The 26,796-nt window shown below is 30.1% G+C and overlaps 2 protein-coding genes and 1 pseudogene across 6 annotated transcripts in view; 1 reads left to right on the forward strand and 2 right to left on the reverse strand.

Annotated features, from left to right (window-relative positions):
- LOC145181354 (voltage-dependent calcium channel type A subunit alpha-1-like) overlaps positions 1-5,332 on the forward strand; it is a 59,525-nt gene extending 54,193 nt beyond the window's left edge. For 2 of the 4 annotated variants that reach the window (XM_090101203.1, XM_090101204.1), the window contains exons 35-42: positions 685-841; positions 984-1,111; positions 1,614-1,710; positions 1,810-1,915; positions 2,087-2,191; positions 2,646-2,740; positions 2,821-2,910; positions 5,014-5,332. In XM_090101203.1, the coding sequence (XP_089957329.1) occupies positions 685-841; positions 984-1,111; positions 1,614-1,710; positions 1,810-1,915; positions 2,087-2,191; positions 2,646-2,740; positions 2,821-2,910; positions 5,014-5,220 (985 nt within the window). In that variant the 3' untranslated portion in view covers positions 5,221-5,332. Of the gene's footprint in view, positions 1-684; positions 842-983; positions 1,112-1,334; positions 1,407-1,440; positions 1,711-1,809; positions 1,916-2,086; positions 2,192-2,645; positions 2,741-2,820; positions 2,911-5,013 lie in introns of those variants that run through there. The other 2 variants (XR_016456632.1, XR_016456631.1) reach the window with 2 other exon arrangements.
- A 408-nt stretch (positions 5,333-5,740) lies between these two features.
- LOC145180847 (parafibromin-like) overlaps positions 5,741-26,796 on the reverse strand; it is a 60,725-nt gene continuing 39,669 nt past the window's right edge. The window contains exons 14-22 of the mRNA XM_090101205.1: positions 12,854-12,929; positions 12,720-12,752; positions 10,085-10,172; positions 9,597-9,755; positions 9,224-9,324; positions 9,070-9,146; positions 6,192-6,256; positions 6,007-6,058; positions 5,741-5,904 (exon numbers count right to left, since the gene is read on the reverse strand). Coding sequence (XP_089957331.1) covers positions 6,022-6,058; positions 6,192-6,256; positions 9,070-9,146; positions 9,224-9,324; positions 9,597-9,755; positions 10,085-10,172; positions 12,720-12,752; positions 12,854-12,929 — 636 coding nt within the window. The 3' untranslated portion in view covers positions 5,741-5,904; positions 6,007-6,021. The remainder of the gene's footprint in view (positions 5,905-6,006; positions 6,059-6,191; positions 6,257-9,069; positions 9,147-9,223; positions 9,325-9,596; positions 9,756-10,084; positions 10,173-12,719; positions 12,753-12,853; positions 12,930-26,796) is intronic.
- LOC149882968 (uncharacterized) lies at positions 18,064-21,005 on the reverse strand (annotated as a pseudogene). Its single transcript, XR_016444632.1, has 3 exons — positions 20,580-21,005; positions 19,719-19,724; positions 18,064-19,301 (listed from the first exon to the last, which is right to left on the reverse strand). The product of XR_016444632.1 is annotated as an uncharacterized LOC149882968 (transcript).

The following is a 26,796-nucleotide window of genomic DNA, read 5'->3' on the forward strand; positions in this document are numbered from 1 at the left end:
AAACGAATATTTAAAAGTACCAAATTTGCTATGGAAGCCCATAAAAATAAGTTTTACTTTGTTTGAGTTTCTTTAAACCTTTTTTTTCTAAATTGCTGCTTGTGCAAGTTTTTTTCTCTTCTTTTTTGTTCCCTTTTTTTTAGTCGTTTACTTTTTCTTCTGTCTTTTTGTTGCTGATATTTCATTTTAAATCATTGTAAAAAAGCTTTTTCTATTAGATAATTGTTTTGAAGGTTTAATGTGGTTTAAATTAAAATCATTCGGGCTATCAAAATTAAGATTTTATGGGGGTTTTATTCTTTACATTTTAATATCTACTTTACTTTATTTGCAAATCTGTTTGATTTAATACATAACAGAGGCTATGTTAAATAAAAAATAAAAAATAACCAAAAATAAAGCTAAGCAATTATCTTAAATGAAATTGAACTTTTTAATTTTTTAAAAAAACGCAGCACTAAAAAGATTTCAAAATTTATTCCAGATTTCATTATTGCTGTAGTTACAATACAATAGCTTATCTATATCAAAATCTAATCTTATTTTCCGTTTGGTTGTTAAAATTTAAATTCCTAGCTTCGACTTTTTGAAATTTTTCTGTTACGCACAATTTAGAATTTTATAAAAAAGATAAAATTGCGAAAACATTTTTTAAAAATTGCCACTCACGTTTTTCATTTCAAGGGCTGCTACAGGAGAAAATTGGCACAACATTATGTTAGCTTGTACTTCTCAAGCTAAATGCGATACATCACTGCCTGCTGCTAATGGACAAGAATTATGTGGTAGTGACTTTGCATACATGTACTTTGTATCGTTTATCTTCTTTTGTTCATTTTTGGTAAGTGTAGTCTGCTTTTTTTTTTTATGTATATCTATTTAGAATTAATTTTTTTTTCAGGACTTTTTACTACTATACAATTTTTGACTGATAAACATTTTAATGAAAATTTATGATAAAAACATGATTTAATTTTATGCAGATGTTGAACTTGTTTGTGGCAGTTATCATGGACAACTTCGGGTATTTAACTCAAGATGAAAGTATTTTAGGACCTCATCATCTTGATGAGTTTGTGAGAGTTTGGGCTGAGTTTGATCCAAGAGCAACGTGAGTATAATTTTTACTTTACTCATTGGTAAAAGTTTTAATATTGTGTAATGTATTGCGTTTGATGATAAAATCTAATCATATCAATGACTCTAATGGGAAATTTTGAAACCAAAATAGTTTTAGAGTTGAGTAGGTAAAAACCTTATATGTGACTATTCGCTCAAAATGTTCCATGCAAACCAAAATTTCATTCCCTCAAATGTTCTATTCACAATTTTAGCTCTAAAACATGAAACATCTACAAACAACTGTACTGATGATTCTACTAACAACCGTACTACAACATAATTTGGTAACTTACGACAGTGATCGAATTTTTTTTTAAGCCCTTGAGTCCAAGTGGTTAATAAAGTGATTTGATCTCATAATTGTAAAAGTTGAAATTTCTATTGGAAGTGCTGATACTTTGTAAAAGTTTCATAAAAGTTTCAAAATGTTCATTCATCAATTTGACAAAGAGTGTATGGTTGTATTTCTTACCTATTCTACCCGTTCTTAGTGGACGCATTAAGCACACTGAAGTCTGCCAATTACTACGTCAAATGTCTCCACCTATTGGACTTGGTACAAAATGTCCAAAAGTTGTTGCTTACAAGGTATTTATTCTACTATTACTTATGCTGCGCATTTTATACTTGTTCATTTTTTTTTTAATAAAATATTATGTGTTATTTAATTTAAGCTTTCTTTTATAGCGCCTAATACGAATGAACATGCCTCTACACCCTGATAATACTGTGGATTTTACTGCTACACTATTTGCTTTGGTTAGAACAGCCCTCAATATTATGACAGAAAAAAGTGGGTCATACTTTTTATCTATCCTGCAACTTTTCAAATGTAAAATGAATGTTCGCACTTTTTATGAAAATTGAAAAGTCGTCTTAAGTATGGATCTCCTAGGCATGTTTTTTTTTAAATAAAGATACAAATTATCTTTTAATTTAAGTTTATATAACTGATATTTTTCAGATAATCTACATAGCAACAATATTGAGATGAGGTTGATGTTAAAGCGAGTATGGCCCAACATTACAAAAAAGACTTTGGACCGCGTGATACCTAAACGCACTCAAGGTATGTTTTTAAGATTTTTGTATACGTTTTCTGTCTTTATATTTAATATCGTTAAATATTAAATAGCAGCCATCGGTTCTTTTATAAAGTAGACCTATTTTTACTTCTGCGTCTACGATTGAAACTGTTTAACTTCGGACCGCATATTACGAATTTAAAAAGCAGTAACTCATACTAATATATACTAAAGTATAATAAGTATCGAAAAACAGTAACTCATACTAATATATACTAAAGTATATATTAAGTATATAAGAAGTATCGTTTTTATTCATGTGATATTACCATGGGAGGTATTTTTTTAAATGGAACTCTACTTAATGCTAAAAATTGCTTCTGGTGAGAAAGCTTAAAAATTTTTGACTTTTTGTTTTCTTTGTATTTTCCTTTTTGTTTACGAGGTATTTTCATAGTATTTAATTGTGTGAAGTTCTGCATTTGAAGTATTTTTTAGGTGCCAGTCAGATGACTGTAGGTAAAATATATTGTGCTAAACTGATCTATGAAAATTACAAGCACCTGCGAATATCTTCTAAACAAAAAAAAAGCGTGAGTTATTCTTGTTCCTTTATATTTGAGGAAAAAAAGAAATTACTTTCATAATAATTTTTAGAACTATTGCTTTTTAGAACTTGTGTGGCATCAATAATTTAACTGAAGAGCCTCTTGAAAACTTCGCAAATCTTCAGATGAATAAATCAACTTTACAATTAAGCGATGTAAGTTTTTTCGCACTTGAATATGATTTTTTTGTAAAAATTTTACAAGATTTAATCGAGTCATATATTGCCGTACGCTGTTCATTTCTGACTAACTAATTTGATTGACTAAATATTTATCTATATTTAAAATTGAAATTTTTATTTTAATATATTTACAAAATTATCTTAGGAAATGGCTAAAATTCAAAGAAACTAAGTTTTTGTTAAAAATAAGTGTGAAAATATAGCATAACTAGAGAATTACATTTTTATCTAGAGAATTACAATATAAAACAAGAGTCTCTATTGAGTAAGTTATGGGTGTAAGTTTTAATATTTTCAGAAAATAACTAGCATAAATTACTCAAAATAAATTCCAATTCCATACGAAATTGTGGCTTGTGTATCTTAGCACGAATTATTTTACAAACACCGAATTTTTTATAGTTCCTATAGAATTTTTCTACAGACTTTTGGATTCCAAAGTAGTCTTGTAAAACTTCTTTAAGATTCATAATAAGACATGTACCAGAAAAAATCTGCGCGTGTTCTGATATGGTGTTTACGGAAACAGTACATTATTTTAAATAGCTAATTGTTTTTAATTGTATTAATGTTATTCAAAATTTAAACAACTCTGTTATTAAAACAATTAGTTTTAATTGAAATGTCATCAAATCAAGATAAGAAGCGAGAAAAAGTTTTGCATTTTCTCGTTGAAAATCCTGGTGTATCAAACAAAACAATTTCTTAAGAGCTGCAGATTGCTTTGAGAACAGTGCAGAGCGTTGTGAAACGATTAAAGGACACTGGTACAATCAATAGAAAACTTATTGTGCTGCATATTTTCGATCTCTTCCAGGACACCAATATTATTCAGCAATTAATCACAAGAAACTGAATTCCAATTATAAATGCATTGGAATGCAAAAATTCGCTAAAAAATTCTTAGTTTGGCAAGCAATTTGTGAATGTGGTGAAAGAAGCTCTTGTTTTGTGACTATGGGAACAATTAACACCAAAATATACATAAAAGAATGCCTCAAGAAACGTCTTTTGCCGTTTTTAAGAACACACACGGGTAACCCGTTATTTTGGCCCGATTTAGCATCATGTCACTACTCTGGGACAACTTTAAACTGGCTTAGAAAACATAATGTAGATTTCGTTGAAAAACACTGCAATCCACCAAATTGTCCCGAACTACGTCCTATCGAAAGATATTGGGCTCTTGTCAAAAGAAAACTAAGGTTCAATGTAAAAGAACCCAAAAACACTAAAGACTTCAAAAATAAATGGATTAGAGCTACCAAGAAAGTCCAGCCGAAGACTGTGCAAAAGCTGATGTCGAGTGTAAAACGCAAACTGCGTGCGTTCTCACGTACACAACTTCACAAACTTTCTTAAGTGAAATTTAATGATATTAATATATGTACTTTCAAAATATATATAACATTCAATATCGAAATCCAAAAGTTAAATATCCTTTATAATGACCGCGCAGATTTTTTCATGTCTTAAAATAATAGGAAACTTTTAAAACAGAACTTTCTATCTTTAGATCTGATTAAAAAAATTTAGTATTTTTTCCTTTTCATTCTTTCACTGAGTTTATAAATTTGATTAACTAAAAGTTATAGTTATGAAGGCGCCTCCCAGTAAAATTTAATTAGGTAACGCGGTATAGCTGGTATGCTTTAACAATTCTAATTTAAGTAAAATATTCTCAAATGATCATCCGGTTCTGCTGATCACTCTGCATTCAAGGACTCTTCATCTGTATCTATTATCTACTTTACTTACACCCAAGTTGATTCAAATTTACCAGGATTTCTATTAATTTATATCTCCTCAAATGTCAATCTTATCCATGTGCTAGGTTAAAATTTACCTAAATGTCGAAGTTACCCAGCATTGTTCTTTTCAAAGAAATCTGTAAAACTCGATTTTTAAGTTAAAAAAGTGCAAACATTTTATGCGTAAATAAAACTCGTTAAAAAATCTAAAAGGTTACAATCCAAGCCTCGAATGAGGATTAAAAGTAATTTTAATGTTCTTAAAATTTTACGAATTAGGGTATTTCAGGTTTCTAGCATTTTAAGCTTTTTTGTTTCCATTTAGATTGCACCACTTAATGCGCCGTTTATTGGTAACTATAATACTCGTAGTAATAATCAGTTGAAATACTCTCAGTCACCCCAATCATGTGACAAACAAAATGGAATTAAAAAACAGAAAAAAGACATTGCACTCGCCATCAAGTCTGGAAAGAATCCATACGATTTATACGGGTTACCACCCTCTTTCGAAGAAGAAGAATGGTGTTAGCCAACTACTTAATGTTATGATGATCGTCTTTTATTTAAATACCGATTATTTTTTACCGATTAAAATGCTTGTCAGATGTGAGAACACCACATTTGAACTCGCTTTTATGCAACAACTGCCAAATTTTTATCTTTTTTCTTTTTTATGCCTTGTTTGTAAAAACAATTTTTATTGCCACTTTAATAGTTTTAATATTACAATTGTTTCAGATCTGCACTGATAAAAAAATGAGTATCCTTATTCAATTCCTTACTAAAATAAATATCCTTACTTAAATAATCTCTTTTAAGATTATTAGCATTTATCGCATGCACGGAAAGTAGAACGAAAGTGTTTTCATGTTCACGTTTATCAGTTAATTTCTCGATAAATGGCTATAAAGTAATCTTGGTGTTCAAAGCCGTATTTTAAAAAAATATATGAAGGATAAGATCAGGGTCTTTTCATCCAAGACGGGAGAAGTGGAGCTTATCTTTCATAACTTAGCATAAGTTGTTAAAGATAAAAAAAAGCTAAAATCTGCATCACAAATTATATTTTATAATGAAGCAATTTACAGCCTTTGAAATATTCACTTCAAGTAATTTAAGTTTAATTCACATTAAATCGGCAGGAAAGAATTCACCCAACACATTCCTTTTGACCCAAAATTCAGTAAGTTGACGAAAAGTATTAGTACTTTGCCTATAAACAAAAATAGGAAACTAAATCCAACATATTCTCATAAACAAATCAAGGTTAATTCTAAAAAGACCTTTTTACAAATTCAAAAAGATTTTTACTTACAGAAACTTAAAAGGATTAGAATCTTAAATTGGGTTTGGTTTTTGCAAGAAATCTAAAAAATAAAAGGTAAAAACGATGGCACTAAGTTCCTAAATTAACAAGAAACATGAACGTAATCGATATGGGTACGTCAACTTGAATAAATTAGATTTTAAAAAATTCAAATTTAAAAATAGGAAACAAACTTTTCAAGCGATTCCCAAAACTTTAAGACACATGCTCTGTCCATGTGTCGTCTGTTTCGATTTATCTATAGATTGAAAAAAAAAAAAAAAAAGACAATTACATTAACAAGAAACTACTTAAAATTATGCACCCCAAAAAAAAAGAAAATCATCAATCTTAATTTTCACAACGTACACTTGCAATAGATAAATGCTACTCTATCTTTAAAAAATCATTAAAAAGTCCCTTTCGTTATGCCATTAAAATTTTGAATAACCTTTTTAAAATAATGCTAGTCTCTTACAGGAAAATTCTGTTATGGGAGTTTGTTTCATTAAGTCTAAGTTTAATATTAAGTCGGCATAATATTTAATTCACAAACTTTAAAAACATAATTTGGAAATTATTTAAGTAAGAGTCGGCTTTTTTTGAAATTAATTGAAAAACTATAGTATTCTTGAAAACTTTTCAAAAACTTTTAAAATCAATAAAGAGAAATAAACTTATAGTACAGTGGTTTCAGAAAAAATAGACGTATTAAGATAATTTGGTAATTCTATTTTTTTTTTTAAACATAAAAAAAGGAACCCTATTTGATTAAGGCATATTTTTTGTATGGCAGCAACAATATTTCCTTGTAATATTTCTGTTACTAATAAGTTCACTAGTACATTACTCTTTTATTTAATTCAGTTTATGAAGTGTATGTAAAAGCATACCAGAAAGTGTTATAAGAAAAAAGATACTCAAAGTTTTAAATTGATTTCTATCCTGTTTTTCTCAAACCAACTCTTATAACTTTAATTAATGCCTGTTCGATCATTTTCTATAAAAAGTAGCATAAAATTTTTAAGATCTGTAAGACACATAAAAATGGTTCGAAAAGCAGTGAGAGAAGCAACAAAGTGGAAAACAATACGTATGAAGAATGAATCCAGTTCAGTAGCAGAAATACCAAGTAGATTACTTATTTTAAACCAACAGGTAGCATCCAATATCATCTTGGACAAGGAATGTTTAAAAAAAGAAAAAAAAAAAAAAAAAAAAGAAGCTTGAGAATAGTCTTATATTCCGTCAAATAAGAAGCCAGTCTTATTTATTTAACCAATCATATTAAATTATCTTGAACGAAACTTTCAACGAAATAAGGTGAAAAACGTGTTTCTTTAAACCAATTTTGAAGTTAATTTTTACATCAATATTGTTTTATCATATTTTTTTTTACTGATTTGTTTTACTATTGCGCTCTGTAAGATTTTTAAAGGTACTATGCTTTAGTACAACACTCTAATACAAGATTTAAGAACAATTTTTCTTGAAAGTAAAGATAAGAAAATCAATATCTTCTGTTTTTGGGAAATACACTTAGCCGCCAAATTAACGCACCGTTTAAAATTCCGACTTATTTTGAAAAATATTATGAATTTCCCGGATTTATCAATTACAAAGATGATTATGTTTATTGTTACGCCTTTTGCAGGTTTTATTCCGTTTCCCTTATTTAATTTCGAAGTTTTAGCATAGCAGCTTTTAATAAGTAGCATATTTTGCTGTAGTTAAACCTCACTTCTAAAAGAAAAGTATGTGTTGGTTTTAAATTGTTTTAACAGTAGAAAAGATAACTGTCATTTGAGCAACACATCTGTTTGCAATGCAGTGTTTTAGACGAAATTTAAGTCATGATGAATGTGTTGCAACTGTTACTTTGTTCAATGAAGGATTAACAAATTGCGAACTTGGTAGAAGATTTGGAGTGTCTCATACAACAGTCGGTAGGGTTCTAGAAAGGTTTGTAGAGACCAATGATCACGCTAGAAGACTTGGCCAAGGCAGACAATGAGCTACCAATGCCGTGGAGGACCGATTTTTAATGCTTCGAACACTGAGAGAACGGTTCACTACTGCACAAAGTCTCCAAATGTAACTTGCCATAAGAAGAAGACTTCGTGCTTTAAATTTACGACCTCAGGCAGCAGCTACTGTTTCCAGATTGTCTGTAGACCACTGCAGAAACAGACTGGCTTTTGCAAGGAGGCATATGAATTGGGAAATACATGACTGGGGACAAGTCTTATTTACAGATTAGTCAAGGTTTTGCCTTGTAAGCTGTGATTGCCGCCCAAGAGTGTACAGAAGACCAAATGATCTTTCGCTTGTAACATTCGAGAAACCACTTTATATGGAGGCAGCTGATTGATGGTATGGGGAGGAATATCTTTAACAGATCGCACAGAGCCTTTTATTGTTGATAGTGAACGTCTGACTTCTCAACGATACATAGCAGATATTTTAGAACCTTTTGTGGTACCATTTGCAACGTACATTGGAGATGGATTCCTTCTTATGCAGGATAATGCTAGACCACATACGGCACATATTGTTACTGAATGCTTAAACAATGTTAATGCTGAATTTTTGGAGTGGCGAGCTTGCAGTCCAGATATAAACCGAATAGAGCATCTTTGGGATATAATGGAGCGCTGTGTTAGAAGTCAACATCCACCACTTAACAGCTTAGACGAGTTGCGACAAAGTCTTAACAGCGTGTGGGAAGATATCCATCAAGAAACGATTAGATCTCTAATTAAAAGTATGCCACGGCGCTGTCTGGCTGTAATTACATCAAGAGGTGGTAACACTAGTTATTGATAAGTCAAAAGTATTTTAATTTAAGCTGTATTAGTGTGCATAACAATAATAATCATTTTACTTTATTATGTTAAACGAACCATATTTTTGCTAACTAAATTTTAATTGCTAACTAAACTTACAAAATTTTGACCATTTTTTTTAGTATTATCTTATATAAATATTAAGTAACAGAAATATATAATCTTATGTTATGATTATGAAGCAAGTTCAAAGCATAAAATATCCAAAACAGAACAACATATTTACAGTTAATATTTGGACGTCCCATTTTGAAACATTTGGATCGACTTTCATATCATCATATTTGACAAAAAACGCTTTCACTAAAAATTAAAGAAAAAAAAGGTTAGTAATTACTGTTTAATTGCAATTCATAAACAAATAATATAAAATTTGTTACCTTTTGTGAATATATCAGTTGGAGAACCATCTGGTAACAACCACGGCCAACCTTTGAATTGCCAGGCAGGTCCTTGTACAAAAACAGCAGCTACACGATTCCTGTAATTTTAAAGTCAAAATTCAACAACATAAAATTAAAGAAAATAATTAAAAGTAAATGGAAAAAATCTTAACTTCTTCAATTAGTACAAAAAGTATTTATTCACAAATAATGTTAATAGCAAGCTTTAATGTTAATAGCAAGCTTTAATTTTAAAAAGAAACTGCTATATGGAAGAAATATTAAACCATAGCCTCATAATCCATTAGTTAAATAAAATAAAAAAACACAGTTTTAGCAACTGATTCTGATTCAGAAATAAAAAAAATACCATTCATTTGGTTGCAGCTTTAAAGGTTGATCAACAACACGGAATGGGACAGTGGCGCTCTGCATTTGGCCACCAATCATAATATCTTTTTTCCTCTGAATTAAAACTTCATTTTCTTTAATTGTACCCAATCTTCTCTTCTGATCAGCAGTAATATACCTACAAAAATGAAACAAGTAAAAGTATTAATAAAAGTCTATGGATGACCCACTGATCTCTATAATAACTGGATAGCGCATCTCTAATATCAAAATTCACGCCAAAATCGCCATATTGGAAAGCCCCAGAACAATAAAATCTGATATGTGTGATAAAGCGATAAGCCGAAAAACAGAACTTAAAGCTTACGGGATTAAAATTTTTGGGGCTTTCCAATATGGCGATTTTGGCGTCAAAAAATAAGAAGTTTTGCTCGGAGTTGCGCTATCCAGTTATTATAGAGATCAGTGGGATGACCTCTCACATACATTTTCAACCTAAAAATATACCTATGGTCTTGGAGAAAGTCTTTACAATTAATTAGTGTTATTAGTGCAGTTGTACCAGCTGGAACTATTATGATTGGTGTCTTTGACTCTGTAAAACGAATAGATTTATTGGGACCAAAAACTTCTCTATACATTTGCTGTTATATCAATTTAGATTATTGTATGTATGTATGTATGTATGTATGTATGTATGTATGTATGTATGTATGTATGTATGTATGTATGTATGTATGTATGTATGTATGTATGTATGTATGTATGTATGTATGTATGTATGTATGTATGTATGTATGTATGTATGTATGTATGTATGTACAGTGAGAGAAATAAGTATCCGAACAAAAGATTTTTTTATGGAAAATAAACTTTGTCAGGTTTTTTCCGAAAAAAAAAACTTTATAGAAATAAAAGAAAGGATTATTCTGAAAGAAAATTTTATTACGAATTCAATATGCAAAAAAAAAATATCAATAATAATATTTAATTGATAAAAAATTAAGATACATTTAAACTATGCAACTTTTTAGCATTAAATAAGTATCCGAACAAAATTTTAAAGATTAAGGCTTAAAGATTAACGTTTCTCCGAGTAATTATTTTTTTGACTTTTTAATATCGAGTTGGACCGCCTTTAGCTTTTATGACTTCTCCAAGTCGACATGGCATCGATTCAACTAATTTCTTTGTCGTATCTGAGTCGATATCAGCCCAAGCTTCTTGGAGCATGATTTTTAAATCTTCTTTTCTTTTTAGACATCGTGTGCCACATTTTTTATCAAGAATTGCCCAGATATGCTCAATTGGATTGAGATCTGGACTTTGCGCAGGCCATTCAAGTAACTCAATTTGCTTTTGGATGAAAAACTCTTTTGCTTTCTTTGACGTATGTTTAGGGTCATTGTCTTGTTGGAAGATAAAATGCTTTCCTAATCGCAGTTTTTTAGTTGAAGCCAGAAGATTTTTATTGAGAATTTTAACATAAACCTCAGAGTCCATAATTCCATCAATAAACTCCAGTTTTCCTGTTCCGTTCCAAGCCATCGATCCCCATACCATAACATTGCCTCCACTAAATTTTACTGTGCCTCGAATACAACTGAGTGTGAATGCTTCCCCTTTTTTTCTCTAAACTTTTTGAGCTCCATCGGACTTCACAAGATTAAATTTTGACTCGTCCGTCCACAAAACTTTCCTCCAGAATGATACCGGCATATTTACATATTTTTTAGCAAATGCAAGTCTTCGTTTTCGATGGATTTTTGAAAGGGATGGTTTCTTGCGTGGAACTCTTGCTTTGAATCCACTTTCTTTCAATCGATTTCGAATAGTACATGAGCTCACTTTTAACCCAAAATCTTTCTCAAGGAGGCTTGACACTTTTGGTGCTGATAAAAAACGGTTTTTTTGCACCATCTTTACAATTTGTCGATCTATTTTTGATGTTGTTTTACGCTTTGCTCCGCATCTGGGCTGATTTTGCACATATCCAAACATATTATACTTTTTAACCAGATCGCTGATGGTTCCTAATGCCATTCCAGTCGCTTTATTTATCGACCTAAACGTTTTACCTTGCTTGAACAAGTCAATAACCAAATTGCGCTGAGCTTGGGACCATTCCTTGGTTTTAACTCCCATACTTGATGATATCAATGGTAAATCAAATGAATTTAAAAAAATATCAGTCAATTATTAAAAATTACTCGTTGTAAAACAACAATATTTCTAAAACCATTGGTTTAAAAACTTTTTTTAATAATCAATTTCAAAACTTCGTTTACAAAACAACATGTTCGGATAATTATTTTTCATTGAAGTTTTAACACTCCTTCGGGAATCGTTAAATTTTAGCAACGCAAGTTAATTACCTTTGATTAATTTTTTGCAACATAAAATCGTGAATAAATTTGCTTTTAGAATAATTATAAAAGTATTTATCAAAAACATATGTTTTTCTGAAAAAAACCTGACAAAAGTTTATTTTTCACAGTAAAATCTTTTGTTCGGATAACTTATTTCTCTCACTGTATGTATGCATGTATGTATGTATGTATGTATGTATGTATGTATGTATGTATGTATGTATGTATGTATGTATGTATGTATGTATGTATGTATGTATGTATGTATGTATGTATGTATGTATGTATGTATGTATGTATGTATGTATCTATGTATGTATGTGTATATACATCCATACATATATGTATGTATGTATGGATGTATGGATGGGTGGGTGGATGTGAAACTTTGAAATATGTATTTCCCAGTTTATGTGTTCTATTCTTAATATGTTTGCCAAAATATGATAATATTAACGACAATTAAAATAAATCGAAATGTATAAGTGGTGCATTAACTTTGCTGTTAAGTGTGTGTGTGTGTGTGTGTTGGTGTATATACATACATACACACACACACACACACACACACACACACACACACACACACACACACACACACACACACACACGCACACACACGCACGCACGCACACACACACACATATATATACACACACACACACAATACCAAGTGTAATATAGTGTGTAGTAGTACACCAGATCTGGAACAGTAGGTAGAAGACTTGTGAAGCTTTAGAAACTTGTTTGATAAGCAAAGAATAAAAACATACCTCTTTTTTGTGGTTTTCCAGGATTTGAAGTGCCTTAAAAGAGTAATACAACTTTTAATTAAAGAACTTAAAATCCGTAATACTTTAAAAATATCTTTTTAACCAGTAGTACAAGATGGTACAAATTTATGAACCTGAAACTCGTCGCGGGGATTTGAGTGTGATATGTGGTGAAGAACTAGGTAAAGTACGGTTTTGACTTTTTCCCTCCTAGTAAATATTATGAGGTAAAGTTTAGAATGTTATCTAGGCAAATTGTTATATTTACTATATTTTATTTTGAAATATAAATAGCTAGAATAGTTAATTTTGCTTTACATGTTTAATTAGCAGAGTTGATATTGAGTTAATATGATTGAACAATTTTTAATTATTACAAGGTAGACAAATATAAAAATTTTTTAAATGCATAGAGTAGTAAAAGACAGAGTTGTTATTTTTGAATGCAAATACTTAAACCAGTTTAGGCACCCATGAAAGTTTACTTATGTTTTGAAAAATTTATACTTCTATATTACAAAAATAAGTAATTTCTAAGAAGCAATTCCTAACAAGCAATTCCTAACAAAAAGTGGTTTTTTTATTTACACTAAATAACAATTCATAATAGTATATATATGTTGGATTTACCCAATATTTAAGTATATATATAATTAGCAAATAATGACATAGACATTAAAATTTTTGCTATCCTAAAATATGTTTTTCATGATGCACTTTCAATAATGCCAAACTTTAGTTTAAATATTTCAAATCTAATTAAATATATCCGTTAAAATGAAACACATTCAAATTGTTGCTTGGAAATGGTTGGTATAAGTAATGAGGATGTTTTCAGACAGGTAAATGTCTGCAGAAAAACAGTTTTCAATGTATGGAAGAGGTTTAAGGAGATAAAATCAAACTTACACAATCCAATTCTATTAAGAAAGTGTTTAGCTTGTACAAGAAGTCATTCAAATTGTTAAGAAGAAAGTGCAGGCAAAATTTGAAAATTCAAATTGGTCTCTTTTTGTTGCATCAAAAGAACTTTTTTGATACAACAAAAAGAGACCAATTTGAATTTTCAAATTTTGATAGTTAATATCTTAATATGTGTGTTAAAATTTCTTCAGTACTTTAGGTTAGAAGTATACTTTAAAATAAACTAATAACATATATACACCCTGCTTAAATATGTTCTATATATATTGATTTAAAAAGTTTCAAAGTGGAAGCAAAAACTGAAGTGTTAATTTTGATCCAAAAAGATTTACCAACAAGATAATTCTAAAAGTACACTTTTAATGTAAAAAAAATGTGATAGTGCTGAAAGGACTTAAATTCTGTGAACAATATAGTTAACAAGAAGTTTACAGAACAACTTAAGTAGCATGTTGAAAAAAACAGTACCTTATTCATTGGAAAGACTGCCAAAGTGTTTGAAGTTGATGAAAAGACTGGAAAAGGACTCTAAAGACTCTTGGGAAGGTCAGTATTGTTAGGCCTAGCAGTCAACTTTTGACAGAAAGACTCAAAACTCTCAGAATATAAAAATCAAAAATCTTCTAAACTGTTTAAAGAGCTATGGCTAGTCAATGATCAAATTCTTCTCAGAAGAGAAGTTATTTACTGATTTGACAATGTATGTTATATCACAAGTTTTTCAACTGATACTACTACCATGCACTTAACACATTCAAAATAAAAATCAAATTTTCATTTTATAGCTCATCTCTATTACTTTCAAAAAGTGCAGTATTACAAAAGTAGTCAACTTTTTAACACTGTAATTTTATTTGTTCATCTCTAAAATGCACTAAAAGTCTTTAAAAGTCTTTAAAGGACTTTATTTATATGAAACATAACTGTTGGAACCAGGGCTGTGGAGTCGGTAAGCTGCTGTTCCGACTCTGACTCTGACTCTGACTCCTTGATTTTATCATGGACCGACTCCGACTCCCAACTCCGACTCCGACTCCTTCATAAGTAACCAATTTGTAACAACAAATGGTTGTTTGTTTTACTACAGTTATTTATTTGTAACAACAAATAACTGTAGTAAAATGTTAACATTGGCTATTTCATCACTATGATACAAATATTCCAACGTCTTAGTGCTTTAAACAATATTTATAAGAAAACAATTTCTGAACAAACAACTTTTCTGAACTCTTGTTATGCAATAAACTCTTATGCAGTCGCTAATAACATTATGAATTTGTCAAAATCATGTTTGAAATATTGTCAGTTGGACAATATTTCAAACATGAAAGAACTTGTTCTTCTTTAAGTTCATATTCTTTAAGAATCTTTTCTACTAAGACCTGGAGAAATTCGCTGGTGTGATTAGTTTTGGCGCCTTTTACTGCCAATGCCTTAGTAACTGCTTCATTTTTTTCAAAAATGAATTAAACATTGATTGCAAAATAGTTCACTCTGTTAAGAAACACAAAGCGTCCCTTGAGACATTCATTAAGTTCTTCTTTTTGTTTAACAGCTTCTTCAATCACTAATTTTCTAATATTCTCTCTCTCCAGAGAAACAAAGTTAATTGAATACTTACAGTCTTTCTGTTTGTGGAGCAACTCTTTGGTGCTTGGTGGTGGCACGCCTAGCTTTCTACTAAGAATATGTAGCACAGTGGCAGACAATTTAAGTCGGGAGTTGGTGGATCATGAAGCTATCTAGTTTAAGGGAAGGTAGAGGAGAGCGCAAGGGAGGTGATATATGATTCTCAGTGATAAGCAGCAAAATACCCTATTGCTTATCACTGTTTTAAAGGCCTAAAAATAACATGTCAAACTCCTTGTCCTCCAATTGTTGCAAACTACAATTCCCATTGTGTCTGGATATCCTACAGCTTTCAGACCATCCTGGGACTTGTAGTTTTGTAACATCTATAAAATCCTTATAAAAATTATGAAACTTTGAAAGATTTTTTTTAAACCGGAGTCGGAGTCGGTACAATTTTTCTGACTCCGACTCCAGCCAAAATGAGCTCTGACTCCGACTCCGACTCCATGACTCCGACTCCACAGCCCTGGTTGGAACCTCATTTATGTATTGCTTGAACTGTGTTACAAAGCAAGATGGATTACCATAATTAAATCATCAAACACATATATGCATACACTTTTATTTATTGAGGACGCTTTAAGAATGTGCAACAAAAATAGAAAACATTTACCTAAAATCAATAAAAAGCTGAAAATTGGCAAGTGTGTGTTTCAGTGCAGTAAAAATGGACTGTAACTATTTGTAAAATGGCAAGACACAAAAGAAGTCCTTATGTTGAGTAATTGTCATAATGCTGATATTACAGAAGTGAAGAAAACTTTGAAAGACTGCTCAAAATGTAATGTTTCTTGCCCAGAGACGATTGCGCTTCATCGTGAAATTATGGGAGGAGTGGATTTAGTAGACCCAATGATAGGACTATATGAACTGGATGGTAAATTGAACAAATGGTGGAAGAAAGTGTTTTATTACTTACTTATGTCTCTTCTAAATGCTTGGATAAACATAAGAAGGCCACAAAGAACAAAATTCTTTTGAAACAATTTTTGGTTCCCCTGGCAGAGGAAATGATAAATGAGGGAAGAAAAACTGCAGCTGTACAATGTTCATTGTAGAGAGGGAGACCATCTGTGAAAAAACTGCAACTGAAAAATCTCCACATCTTCCTGTGGAAGGAACACCAAGATGTAGATGTAGAAGATGTGTGGAAAACCAAACACAAAAACAGACAAAAACAATTTGTCTGGAATATGACCTTCCATTATGTTCAAAATATTATTCAACATAAAATATTATTCAACATAAAATATTATTCAACATAAAATATTTTATAATATGCATGTATGTTCATTTTTGTTTATGTCAATTAGCTATGTTATACTCAAAATATGCAATATTTATTGAGCAAAAATACTCTATTATATAACAATAAAGAATTCAGCTTTTTTCAAGAACAATATTTATATGGTACTGATGGTACACATATGAAACACTAGAGAAGACTGCTGGTTCATATATGTACCACCACCCCTGCCAACCCCTTGATTTTTTATTTGCACTTTTCCAATAGATTAGGTCCTATTGATAAACAAAATTATAAAAATACAAAAAAAAACATATTTGTACTTTTAAAAAAAAAACCATCTCGAAAGGGTAAAATATCTATAGAGGGTGAATAGGTTTTTTTTTCATTTGCAATATTAGAAATGCAGAAAATTCTGGAGGCCAGTGATATTAAAAGATTCTAGAATCATCCTTCTCTGTTAAATTTTTTTTTTTTTAGCACTATAATAAAACCTTTTATTAACTAAAAAAGCTAATTTCAAGGGGAAAGCATAAAAACAAACATAAGAGAATTTTATTGTTTAGTGCTAAACAATGTACTTGGAAGTAAAATTATTCAGATGTTTAATTTGTATTATAGCTACAGTATTACATAGCCAGCCTTCAGTGTAAGTACATCTTTGCATGATATCAATGATCTTATATAATTACTATTATTGGTTACTGATTGTAACAAACAAATTTGATATTGAAATGACTTTGTATGTATGTATGTACTAGGGGTATTCAAAAAAAGTAAATTTTCAAATCTAAAAAACCATACCCCCTAAATTTGGGGCAAATGTATAAAAAACAAGCCTCAAAAAGTTTGAGCGCTGTCGAATCACTTTTGACCCCCCCCTCAATCTAATAATTTAGGGGAAAAATGACCAAAAAAAGGTCATTTTCGGGCTGTCTTGAGGGAGGGGCTATTTTTTTTTTCAAACCTTTTTTTTTCTTCTGCTATATGTATATAGGCCTATATTTTTATTTAAAAATATATAGTTTTTTTCTTACTTCTCAAAAATCTATGTTTGGTGGTATTGAAAAGCATGAAAACTAGTATTTTTGTGGTTAGGTTAGGTTTATATATATATATATATATATATATATATATATATATATATATATATATATATATATATAACGTGCGTGTAATTGATTCGTAGAATAATGTTAACATGCAAATATGTTTAGAATAAATCATTTCTAAAAATAGAAACTGTGTTATATGATATACAGGTCACTAATGCTTTTAATTGTTGTTTTTATGTTTTAGTATCATTTGGGTACATTGTTTTATAAATTGTTTAATAAATTCTTGTTTTATAAATTCTACGAATCAATTACACACACGTTATATATATATATATATATATATATATATATATATATATATATATATATATATATATATATATATATATATATATATATATATATATATATATACAACCAAATAAATAAGCCCTGTGTGTGTATATATATATACACACACAGGGCCTCTCTGACTATTCCCAAGACATGCTGGAGGGGGCAACCAACTTCACTTTGCCAGAAAGAATGAACAGTGATTGATTGTGACCTCAGCAATCTCGTTTATCTATATTTAAAAAACTACTATTTATCTACATTGAAAAATCAAAATGAGCAAGAATAAATAAAAAGATAAATTTCTATTCAAGTTTTAGAACAGAAAAAACATTTCAAAATCTAATAATAATTAAGTTTAAATCTTTATCTTTTTCCGCATCACACCAAGCCCATCATTAAACTTAGTCTTTGAAATTGTACCAGACTTTTGTTCTGGTAATCTGAATACAGATCGAACTTTGTCAACAGTGAGCAATCTGTTGTGCTTTTCAGTTTCATCAGAATATCTATGAATATACTGCCATCATACCTATTGACCATTCTGAATGGTCATTTACAAAAATCAAAGTTTCAGCATACTTTTGAAAACTTTTGAAGCATGACTGAGTATGCCAATAGTTTAGGGAAGTGAGAGCCAGTCTTGAACTTGTTGCTTATCAAACCCAATCATGTCAAAAATCAGGTAAGAAAAGACATCAACCAAGGCAGACAAGGATGGTGGTTTTTTCCCAATATTTGTATTCATTTTATAAATTTCCTTGATATCTTGCTTTACTTTATTTTCAGGTTTATAATAGTCAGAGCTAGGCATATCAAATGACAGAATTGCTGATGCAATTTTTGCCTTCTCATCTGATGCTAACTCGTCTTCTAGCAAAGCTAGAGGTATCATTGTTGAATCCAAATACCAGCAATGTTTATACTGAGACTCTAATACAGCATCGACAGCTAATGGGTTTGTACATACCTTCTTGTACAGATGCATTTGATGTATGGCTGTAATGTCAAGAAAAGGAGCGCTGATGACATCCTCAGATTGTAGATACCATTTTGCATAAAAGCAAACAATAAATTCTGTAATAAGCTTAATTTCAATTTTCAGTTTATTATTTTCCTGAACAAATGTAAGTTGATTGGATAAAAGCTGAAGCTTTAGATAATAAATTGCTTTTCCTAAAAATCTTGCATGATGAATAGCACCAGTTTTTCTTACTTTATATGTTATAGGGGATAAGTAAGTGACAACTAATTCTGCAAGCTCACTTCTATCATCTCTTATAATACCTGGTTTACCAACATATACTTTTCAAAATGTTAATGACTTCATAGCTGCCTTCTTTAAAAGACTGCTTTTAACCTTATTCTAATCAAACCATAACAGTAGAACTGAATTATACAGTATGCGACAAAAGTGTTTACATGTTTTTGAAAAATATTCTTTTTTAAAATAAATGATTGAAATACATGTTTATATATCAATATATATATACCAAAATAAAGGTAATTCATTGTAGTTTCATGTTTTGAGCCTGAATTTAAATGAATGAGAAGTGTTTATAGCAAATTATTTATTGAAACAAAATGTCAGATGTAAACAGTTTTGTCGCGATTTATGCTATTATTAATTTTAATGCGAAATTAATACTTTGTGTAGCCTCCACAACTTTTAATGACTGCTGCAATTCTCGCAGGCATGCTACCAATCAACTTCTTGCATTCTTCAACAGTTATCGAACTCCAAACATACTCAACTTGTTCCCATAATTCTTGTCGACTGGCTGCTCTTGTTTCATAATTATAAACTCGATTCTTTACAATAGACCAAAGATTCTCGATCGGGTTAAGATCGGGACTTTGCGCAGGCCACTCTAGAATCTTAAATTTCTTCGAATTTAGGAATTCTAATGTAATTTTTGCCTTGTGCTTTGAATCATTGTCTTGCATAAAAGGTGTCGAACGAATTTGCTTTCGCCATCCTCGTAAACTAGGCAAATAGCCATTGTTTAAAATGTCAATATAATGTTTCGCGTCCATTATTCCATCAATTTTTACGATTTTACCAACACCAGACGAAGAGAAACATCCCCAAAACAACAACTTTCCGCCGCCATATTTTACTGTTGGAATAAAGTCAATTTTCTTGCGTCCATTTTTGTTGCATTTCTCCTCTATATCGTTTCGCTTCTTAATTTTATAGACTAAACAATAAGATATATTAAGTTCTCGTCCTGTCTCACGAAGAGACAATCCTGATTTAAGCTTCTGAACAGCTAAATTTTCAATTTCTTTCGACACTTTCTTCATTCTTTCAATTATAATTTTTCTGTTGTTTACATTACGAATTTTAAGTTTAAATAAACCGTTTATTACTAATTGAGATATGTTTTATTTAAACAAATTAAAAATATAGCCACAAAGTATTAATTTCGCATTAAAATTAATAATAGCATAAATCGCGACAAAACTGTTTACATCTGACATTTTGTTTCAATAAATAATTTGCTATAAACACTTCTCATTCATTTAAATTCAGGCTCAAAACATGAAACTACAATGAATTACCTTTATTTTGGTATATATATATTGATATATAAACATGTATTTCAATCATTTACTTTAAAAAAGAATATTTTTCAAAAACATGTAAACACTTTTGTCGCATACTGTAGTTAAAATTAGGTTCTTCAAAAATATTTTTTAGCTTTTTGAAAAGAGGATTATCAGGTCCATTAGTTTCTTCATTGGTCACTAATTTCCAAAAGACAACCATTCTTAATTCAGTCACATGATGCCTACAAGCTATTTGGAGCATATTCCTCTAGTTTTTGACATAAGTTGATACTCCTTAATTAAGTCCATTACACCTAAGAACTGATCTTCACCAGTGGATGACGCTAGTGGAGGTACTCCAAGTAGGTAAGTCTCTCCATTAATGTTAACTAAAACAACCATTCTACCCTTCTTTAATATTTTTCCTTTGTTTAGCTCAAACAAGGTCTTGCCATCAAAATAAATTATACATGGATATGAAGATGTGTCTATGGCATCTTCTTTTGAAATGGTTGCCATGTTTTCATTTTCTTTTTTCATTTTTCTATATGCGGTAGACTGACTCCTTTTAATTTCTTTAAGATCAACACCTGATTGATATAGAATTGCATTTGTTACCTTCTGTAAAACATTAGGTGATATATCACAGGCTGTAGCAGTAAGCGAAACATTACCAGTAAAAATATCTTTTGGATTTTTGCAATTACTGTGTCTGGGTTTTCAGAGACTTCTATATGATACCAATCACCTGGATCAAAATCAGACTCAATTGAAGAATCATCGCTTAGAATTGTGTCTATAAGTTCAACGTTAGGTACATCATCTCTCAAACTCTTAGGCTGTGAACAATTTTTCTTTCTGATGCTTTCTTTTGCCTAATTTACATAACAATTATAGTTTTAGTTTTTAATTTTAGAATTAGTGGAAAAGAGAATTAATAGAAGTTGAACCAGAGATAAAGAAGTTAATTAAAAGCAATGAATACCTTTTTTCTATACTTAATATCCTCTGAACCAATAACAAACTTTCTTTATCTTTTTTTATATTTACTGATCATGTTTTTGAGATTAGAATTACCAGCCCAAAAAAGTTTCTTTACTTCTATCTAAAAATCGTTTTGTTTAGCCATATCACCACTAGTTCCCCTTTTTGCATTTTTTTTCAAGTTGGAATAGGACTTATGCAAATTAAAAAGTTTTTTAACTAAACTAAAATCAGTTAAGACATCAAATCCAGCTTTAATCCAGGGTCTCTTGATTTTAGACAAAATACATTCACAACAACCTGAATAAGATTGAGAATCCCGGGATTAAGTATTCAATCCCGGGATTTTTTTGAAATCGTTTTCAGTTGAACATTTTTAAATTAAAATTTCTTCGCTTAAGATTTCACTACTTTCGTATTGAAAATTCCTGAATTATTTTTTCGTTCGATTGCAATCAAATTCGAACTTTACAATTTTGAAATTCTTGCAGTTATGTTTTTGAATAAATGGATTAAAGTTGTTATAACAATTGAAATTGGATTGCAATTACATTCTTAAAAATTTTTGGTGCTTTTATTCAAGTTTTTATTCAAGTTTCGCATTTATTCAAGTTTCTGACAATTTTTACCTCGAATAGATGTTATCTGTTTGTGACTATTTTATAGTACAAGTTTTAATAAAAAAATAAAATTGCTGGTTTTTTGAACAGTAAATTTTCTAAAATTATAATGGCTTCGTACATGGAATATGACAAAAAAAGTAATTCTGCTGTTTGGAAACATTTTTTAAGAGAAGAAAAAGGGCAAACAGCAATGTGTAAGTCTACTGACTGCAAAAAAAATTTAAAAATTGGAGGTGGTTCAACGAAAGGTCTCCATATGCACTTACTTTCCATCCATAAAATTAACCTCACACCAACTAATATTTCAGTAAATACACGAGATGAACCACCAATAAAAAAAAAACAAAACGTTAACCAATTATTTTCCAATATTGGAGCGAGAAGAAAAATCACTTCCTGCTACACTTGCACAATTAACAGCCCTTGATGGGATTTCATTCAACGTGATATGCCGTTCTAGTGGTATACGTGCAGGTCTTATAGCTATCGGATTCAAAAGTTTACCCACAACAGTCAACACTGTGCGTAAAATGGTTGTAGATTACAGCAAAAAAATAAGGAGTTTTTTTTATTACTGAATAGCTAGCAAAAAAAAAACCTAAATTCGGTGTAGGAGAAAGATTTTCTTTATCTTTTGATGAATGGACATCACTGCGTAACTGTTGCTACATGAATATTAATTTAAATGCACGATATTGTCAGTTCTGGAGCTTAGGCTTAAATCGTATAACAGGATCAATGTCTGCGGATAAGTGTATTGAGCTATTAGAACAAAAGCTTGCACAACATGGACTTGATTTGAGAAAAGATATTGTTGGTATTATGACTGACAGAGCAAGTGTGATGAAAAAAGTTGAAAGAATACTACCTGTAAATCAACAGTTATGTTTTGCCCATGGTGTGCAACTGGCCGTCATTGAAGTACTATATCAAAAGCAGGATATAGAAAGAGAAATAGATCAGCAAGACGAAGACGAACAATCAGATATAGAAGACAATTTTTAAGAGAGTAACTCATGCGAGGATGATGATTTTTCTGACAACGATAAATTGGTTGATCTCGATGCTAGTCATAATTGGCATCGAGGAAACCAATGTGATATTACTGAGGTAAATTTTGGTCCAGTGATCTAAAAGGTACGAAAAGTAATAGTAATGTTCAGATGATCACCAAAAAAAAATGATATCTTGCAGAAGTATGTTGCGACTGAATTTGGGAAACAAATAGCTCTAATTAAAGACTGCAAGACAAGATGGAACAGTCTTTTGTCAATGCTTCAACTCGTCTATTTATTAAAAAATTGTATACAAAAGGCATTAATAGACATAAGTCTACCGGAAGGTGAATCTTTGGCTTTATCTAATATTGAGATTAAATCTGCTATCATTAATGCGCTAGTCCCAGTTAAAGCAACAGTTGAGGCCCTTTGATGTCGGGATACTAATTTGTTTACAGCAATGTTGCCATAACTTTTATGTTAAAAAAACTTAAAGATGCTAACAATGTTTTAAGTCAAAAGTTGCATTCATCTCTCATTCTTCGAATACAACAAAGGCGTACCGATGCAAGTGGGATCCTTCAGTATTTGCAAAATGGTAGAACCAACATTCAGTCCGAATCTGAAATAGAGCTAGTAACAGTTCCGACTTCAATAAAATGTCGCAAATTAATAGTTGAGTTACTTGAAAGACTAGACGCTACAAATCCAGCTACATCATTAACAGCTAATGAGTCTGAATCAGAAGTTGAACTTTCTGTTTCAAATGAGGCACTACTTGAAATTGTTTTTGATTCTTCTGACTCTTCATCTGAATCTATTTCTTTTGCTCGTAAAAACAGCAAAAGAATCACAGACGAACTTAATAAAGCTATAAAAAAAGCACATTTGCCTAGCATACCAACTCTATGTAAGACGTTATCGATGAAAATTCAAAAGGAAATGGTATTGTTTGAAAATGGAGGAACACGTGGTGATTTTTTGCAAAGAGCGTACAATTTTTTAATGACTATTAAGCCTACCAGTGTGGAATCAAAACGTGCTTTTTCTGTGGGCAGACTTTTTGCAACAAAAATAAGAAGTCGTCTGGGTGATGAAACTTTGGATGTGCTCTGCTTCCTCAAAACGTATTTTAAAAATAATCAAAAATAATTACATATGTATATTATATCTACAAAAACAACGAAGTCTTTATAATTTAATAATTAAGCATGTATAATATTAACAAACCAAAGAATTTCCTTGTAATTTGAAAGTTTTTTCTAAACATACTTTTAATGTCTTATTAATTTCCTAAAAATTTTTCTAAAATAATGTTAAAATCTTTCAAAAACAGGTATTTAAAAATCCCGGTATTAATTCCGGGATCCCGGGAATAGGTAAATGTAATCCCGAAATCCAGGGTTTTTAAATATAGCACAGGATTACAAACCCTAGTATAAAAATAAGCATTAACTAAGAAAAATTACTTTTAAATTAGTGCGTACGCACTTTTATATTCAACCCCTCCCCCTCCCCTCCCCCATACGCTTTCGTACGCGTTTTGAAGATCGCCCCCACCCCCCTATGAGCGTACGTACTTTATGGACGACCCCTAATGGTCTGAGACAAAGCAAGAAAATTTATTAAATTACTAATTTTACACCTCTTATATGTTTGTCTCAATCTAAATACTCCATTATATATCGTGTGCGTTGGTTAGTTATGGCACTAACGAAACTTAAGCCAAACAAGTTATTATCTAATGGTAGGTAGTATAGTATGTAAAATTATATGTATGTATGTATGTATGTATGTATGTATGTATGTATGTATGTATGTATGTATGTATGTATGTATGTATGTATGTATGTATGTATGTATGTATGTATGTATGTAAAGGTTGAGGTACACTTTCTATAGGTAAAAAATAAATCTTATTTCAAGTGGTTTTTATTTTTTACATTCCATTTCTATATCAGTAAATAAGTATCATTTATTTTAGGGATGTTTGGATGTTTAGTATTGTTTTTAAGCAACAAAATTTTTATAAACATGCAAAGGTAATTAATAAACATATTTCAACACCAGAGGTTTCTACAATACTTGAGTTCCTAGTAATATCTATAATACAGTTATTGTATATGCTAAAAGGTTAACTACTAGGCAATTTATATAGAAAAGCTTTTATATAACACTATTTAGTTTTATATAACATTATTTATTTTGTGAAAAATAAGAAATCTTGATATGACTTATTATAATTGATACATTTTATTTTTTATCAAAAACATATCCAAAGTTAGTGCAACTATGTTAAAAAAAAATACAAAACTGAGTTTTGCCACTTTTTTGGAGTTTTGATTTTTTTTAACTTCTGTAACTTAGAGAGGTTTCAAAAAAAAAAAAAAAAAAAAAGAATCTTTAAGATGGTTTGTTACTTTTTATCAAAAGATCATAAAAAAAACTACTTAATTGTATAGCAGGAAAAATACTTCACTTGTGTCACTAAGAAGTCAATAGTTCATTACTTGTTTATTAATTCATTTTAAAGTGTATTTACATATAAATATAAAAAAAAAATATCCAAATAAAAAGGCACACAAAGTTTTAAATTGATTTTGATTCTATTTTCTTTTCAAAACAATTCTTATTCATAAATATCTTGTTAATGCTAGTTTGATAGTTTTCTTTAAAAGTTTGCATAGTTACTAATGATGACCACTTCAGCCACATTTATCTTTTTTTTCATTAGGACTTTGAGAGAATCTGAAAATTAAGATACATAGAAGTGAGTTGAAAAGCAGTAATTGAAGCAACAAAGTGGCAGATAATGGATATAAAAGATGACCCTAGGATCAGCAACAGAGAAATAGCAAATGGATTATTCATTTCTGAGAATGGCCTCAGAAATACTCTAAAAACATTTAAAATGACAGGTTGTATTTAACATTATTCAGGACAACGAAGGACAAGAAAAGAAAAAGTCTGAGAAGCCATATATTTCATTAAGTAAGAGATATTATGTCAAGTAGTAGTAAATGGTGGAAAAGTTGTGCAACAATACAGCAGTTAGTACATAGATACAATAAAAAACAAACTCAGAACAGATTTATTGTTGACAAAGCCAGGTTTGCAATCAAAAGTCAAGGATAACTCATCTAAGAAAATATTGCCTTGATTAACTTTCTGGCTTTCAAAAAAAAAATTAAAAAAGCTACCACAATTATTGAATCTTTTTTGTCTGATATATTTTTTATAACAAAATATAAATTAAAGCATGGTTTTTTGTAAGTTAATTTACTTTTTGTGAATAATACAAGTTCTATGTAAAATACTGTTATTTGGAATATACAGGATTTATTACTTGGAGATGAAGATTTTTTTTATTACTTGATTTCAGATATGATATCACTAGTTATCACTAGCTATTTGAACTACTTAATTCTAGCTGTTTTTATGATCATTAGGGTTATGACATTTTTTGAATCTGTTGTGGCCATACTTCTACAACCTGAGAACTGTTGAGTAATTGATAAAAAAAACTGGTTTAATGGTAGTCTAGTTGCAAAAATCTCCCCCCCCCCCTTGACACATAAAGCTTATTTCCAACCCATTTATGAACAGCCACAAAAATAAATAAAACTAATTTTAAATTATATTTAGTATTTATAAACTACATATCATTGAAGTGGATCAATAAAAGTAATTATTTTTAGCAAGTTAGTTTTAACGTTTCACAGGTCA

This window comes from Hydra viridissima, unplaced genomic scaffold, assembly GCF_058129835.1.
Source record: "Hydra viridissima isolate aposymbiotic clone 2 unplaced genomic scaffold, HvirCarnegie_v1 scaffold_10, whole genome shotgun sequence".
Classification (NCBI taxonomy): Eukaryota; Metazoa; Cnidaria; class Hydrozoa; order Anthoathecata; family Hydridae; genus Hydra; species Hydra viridissima.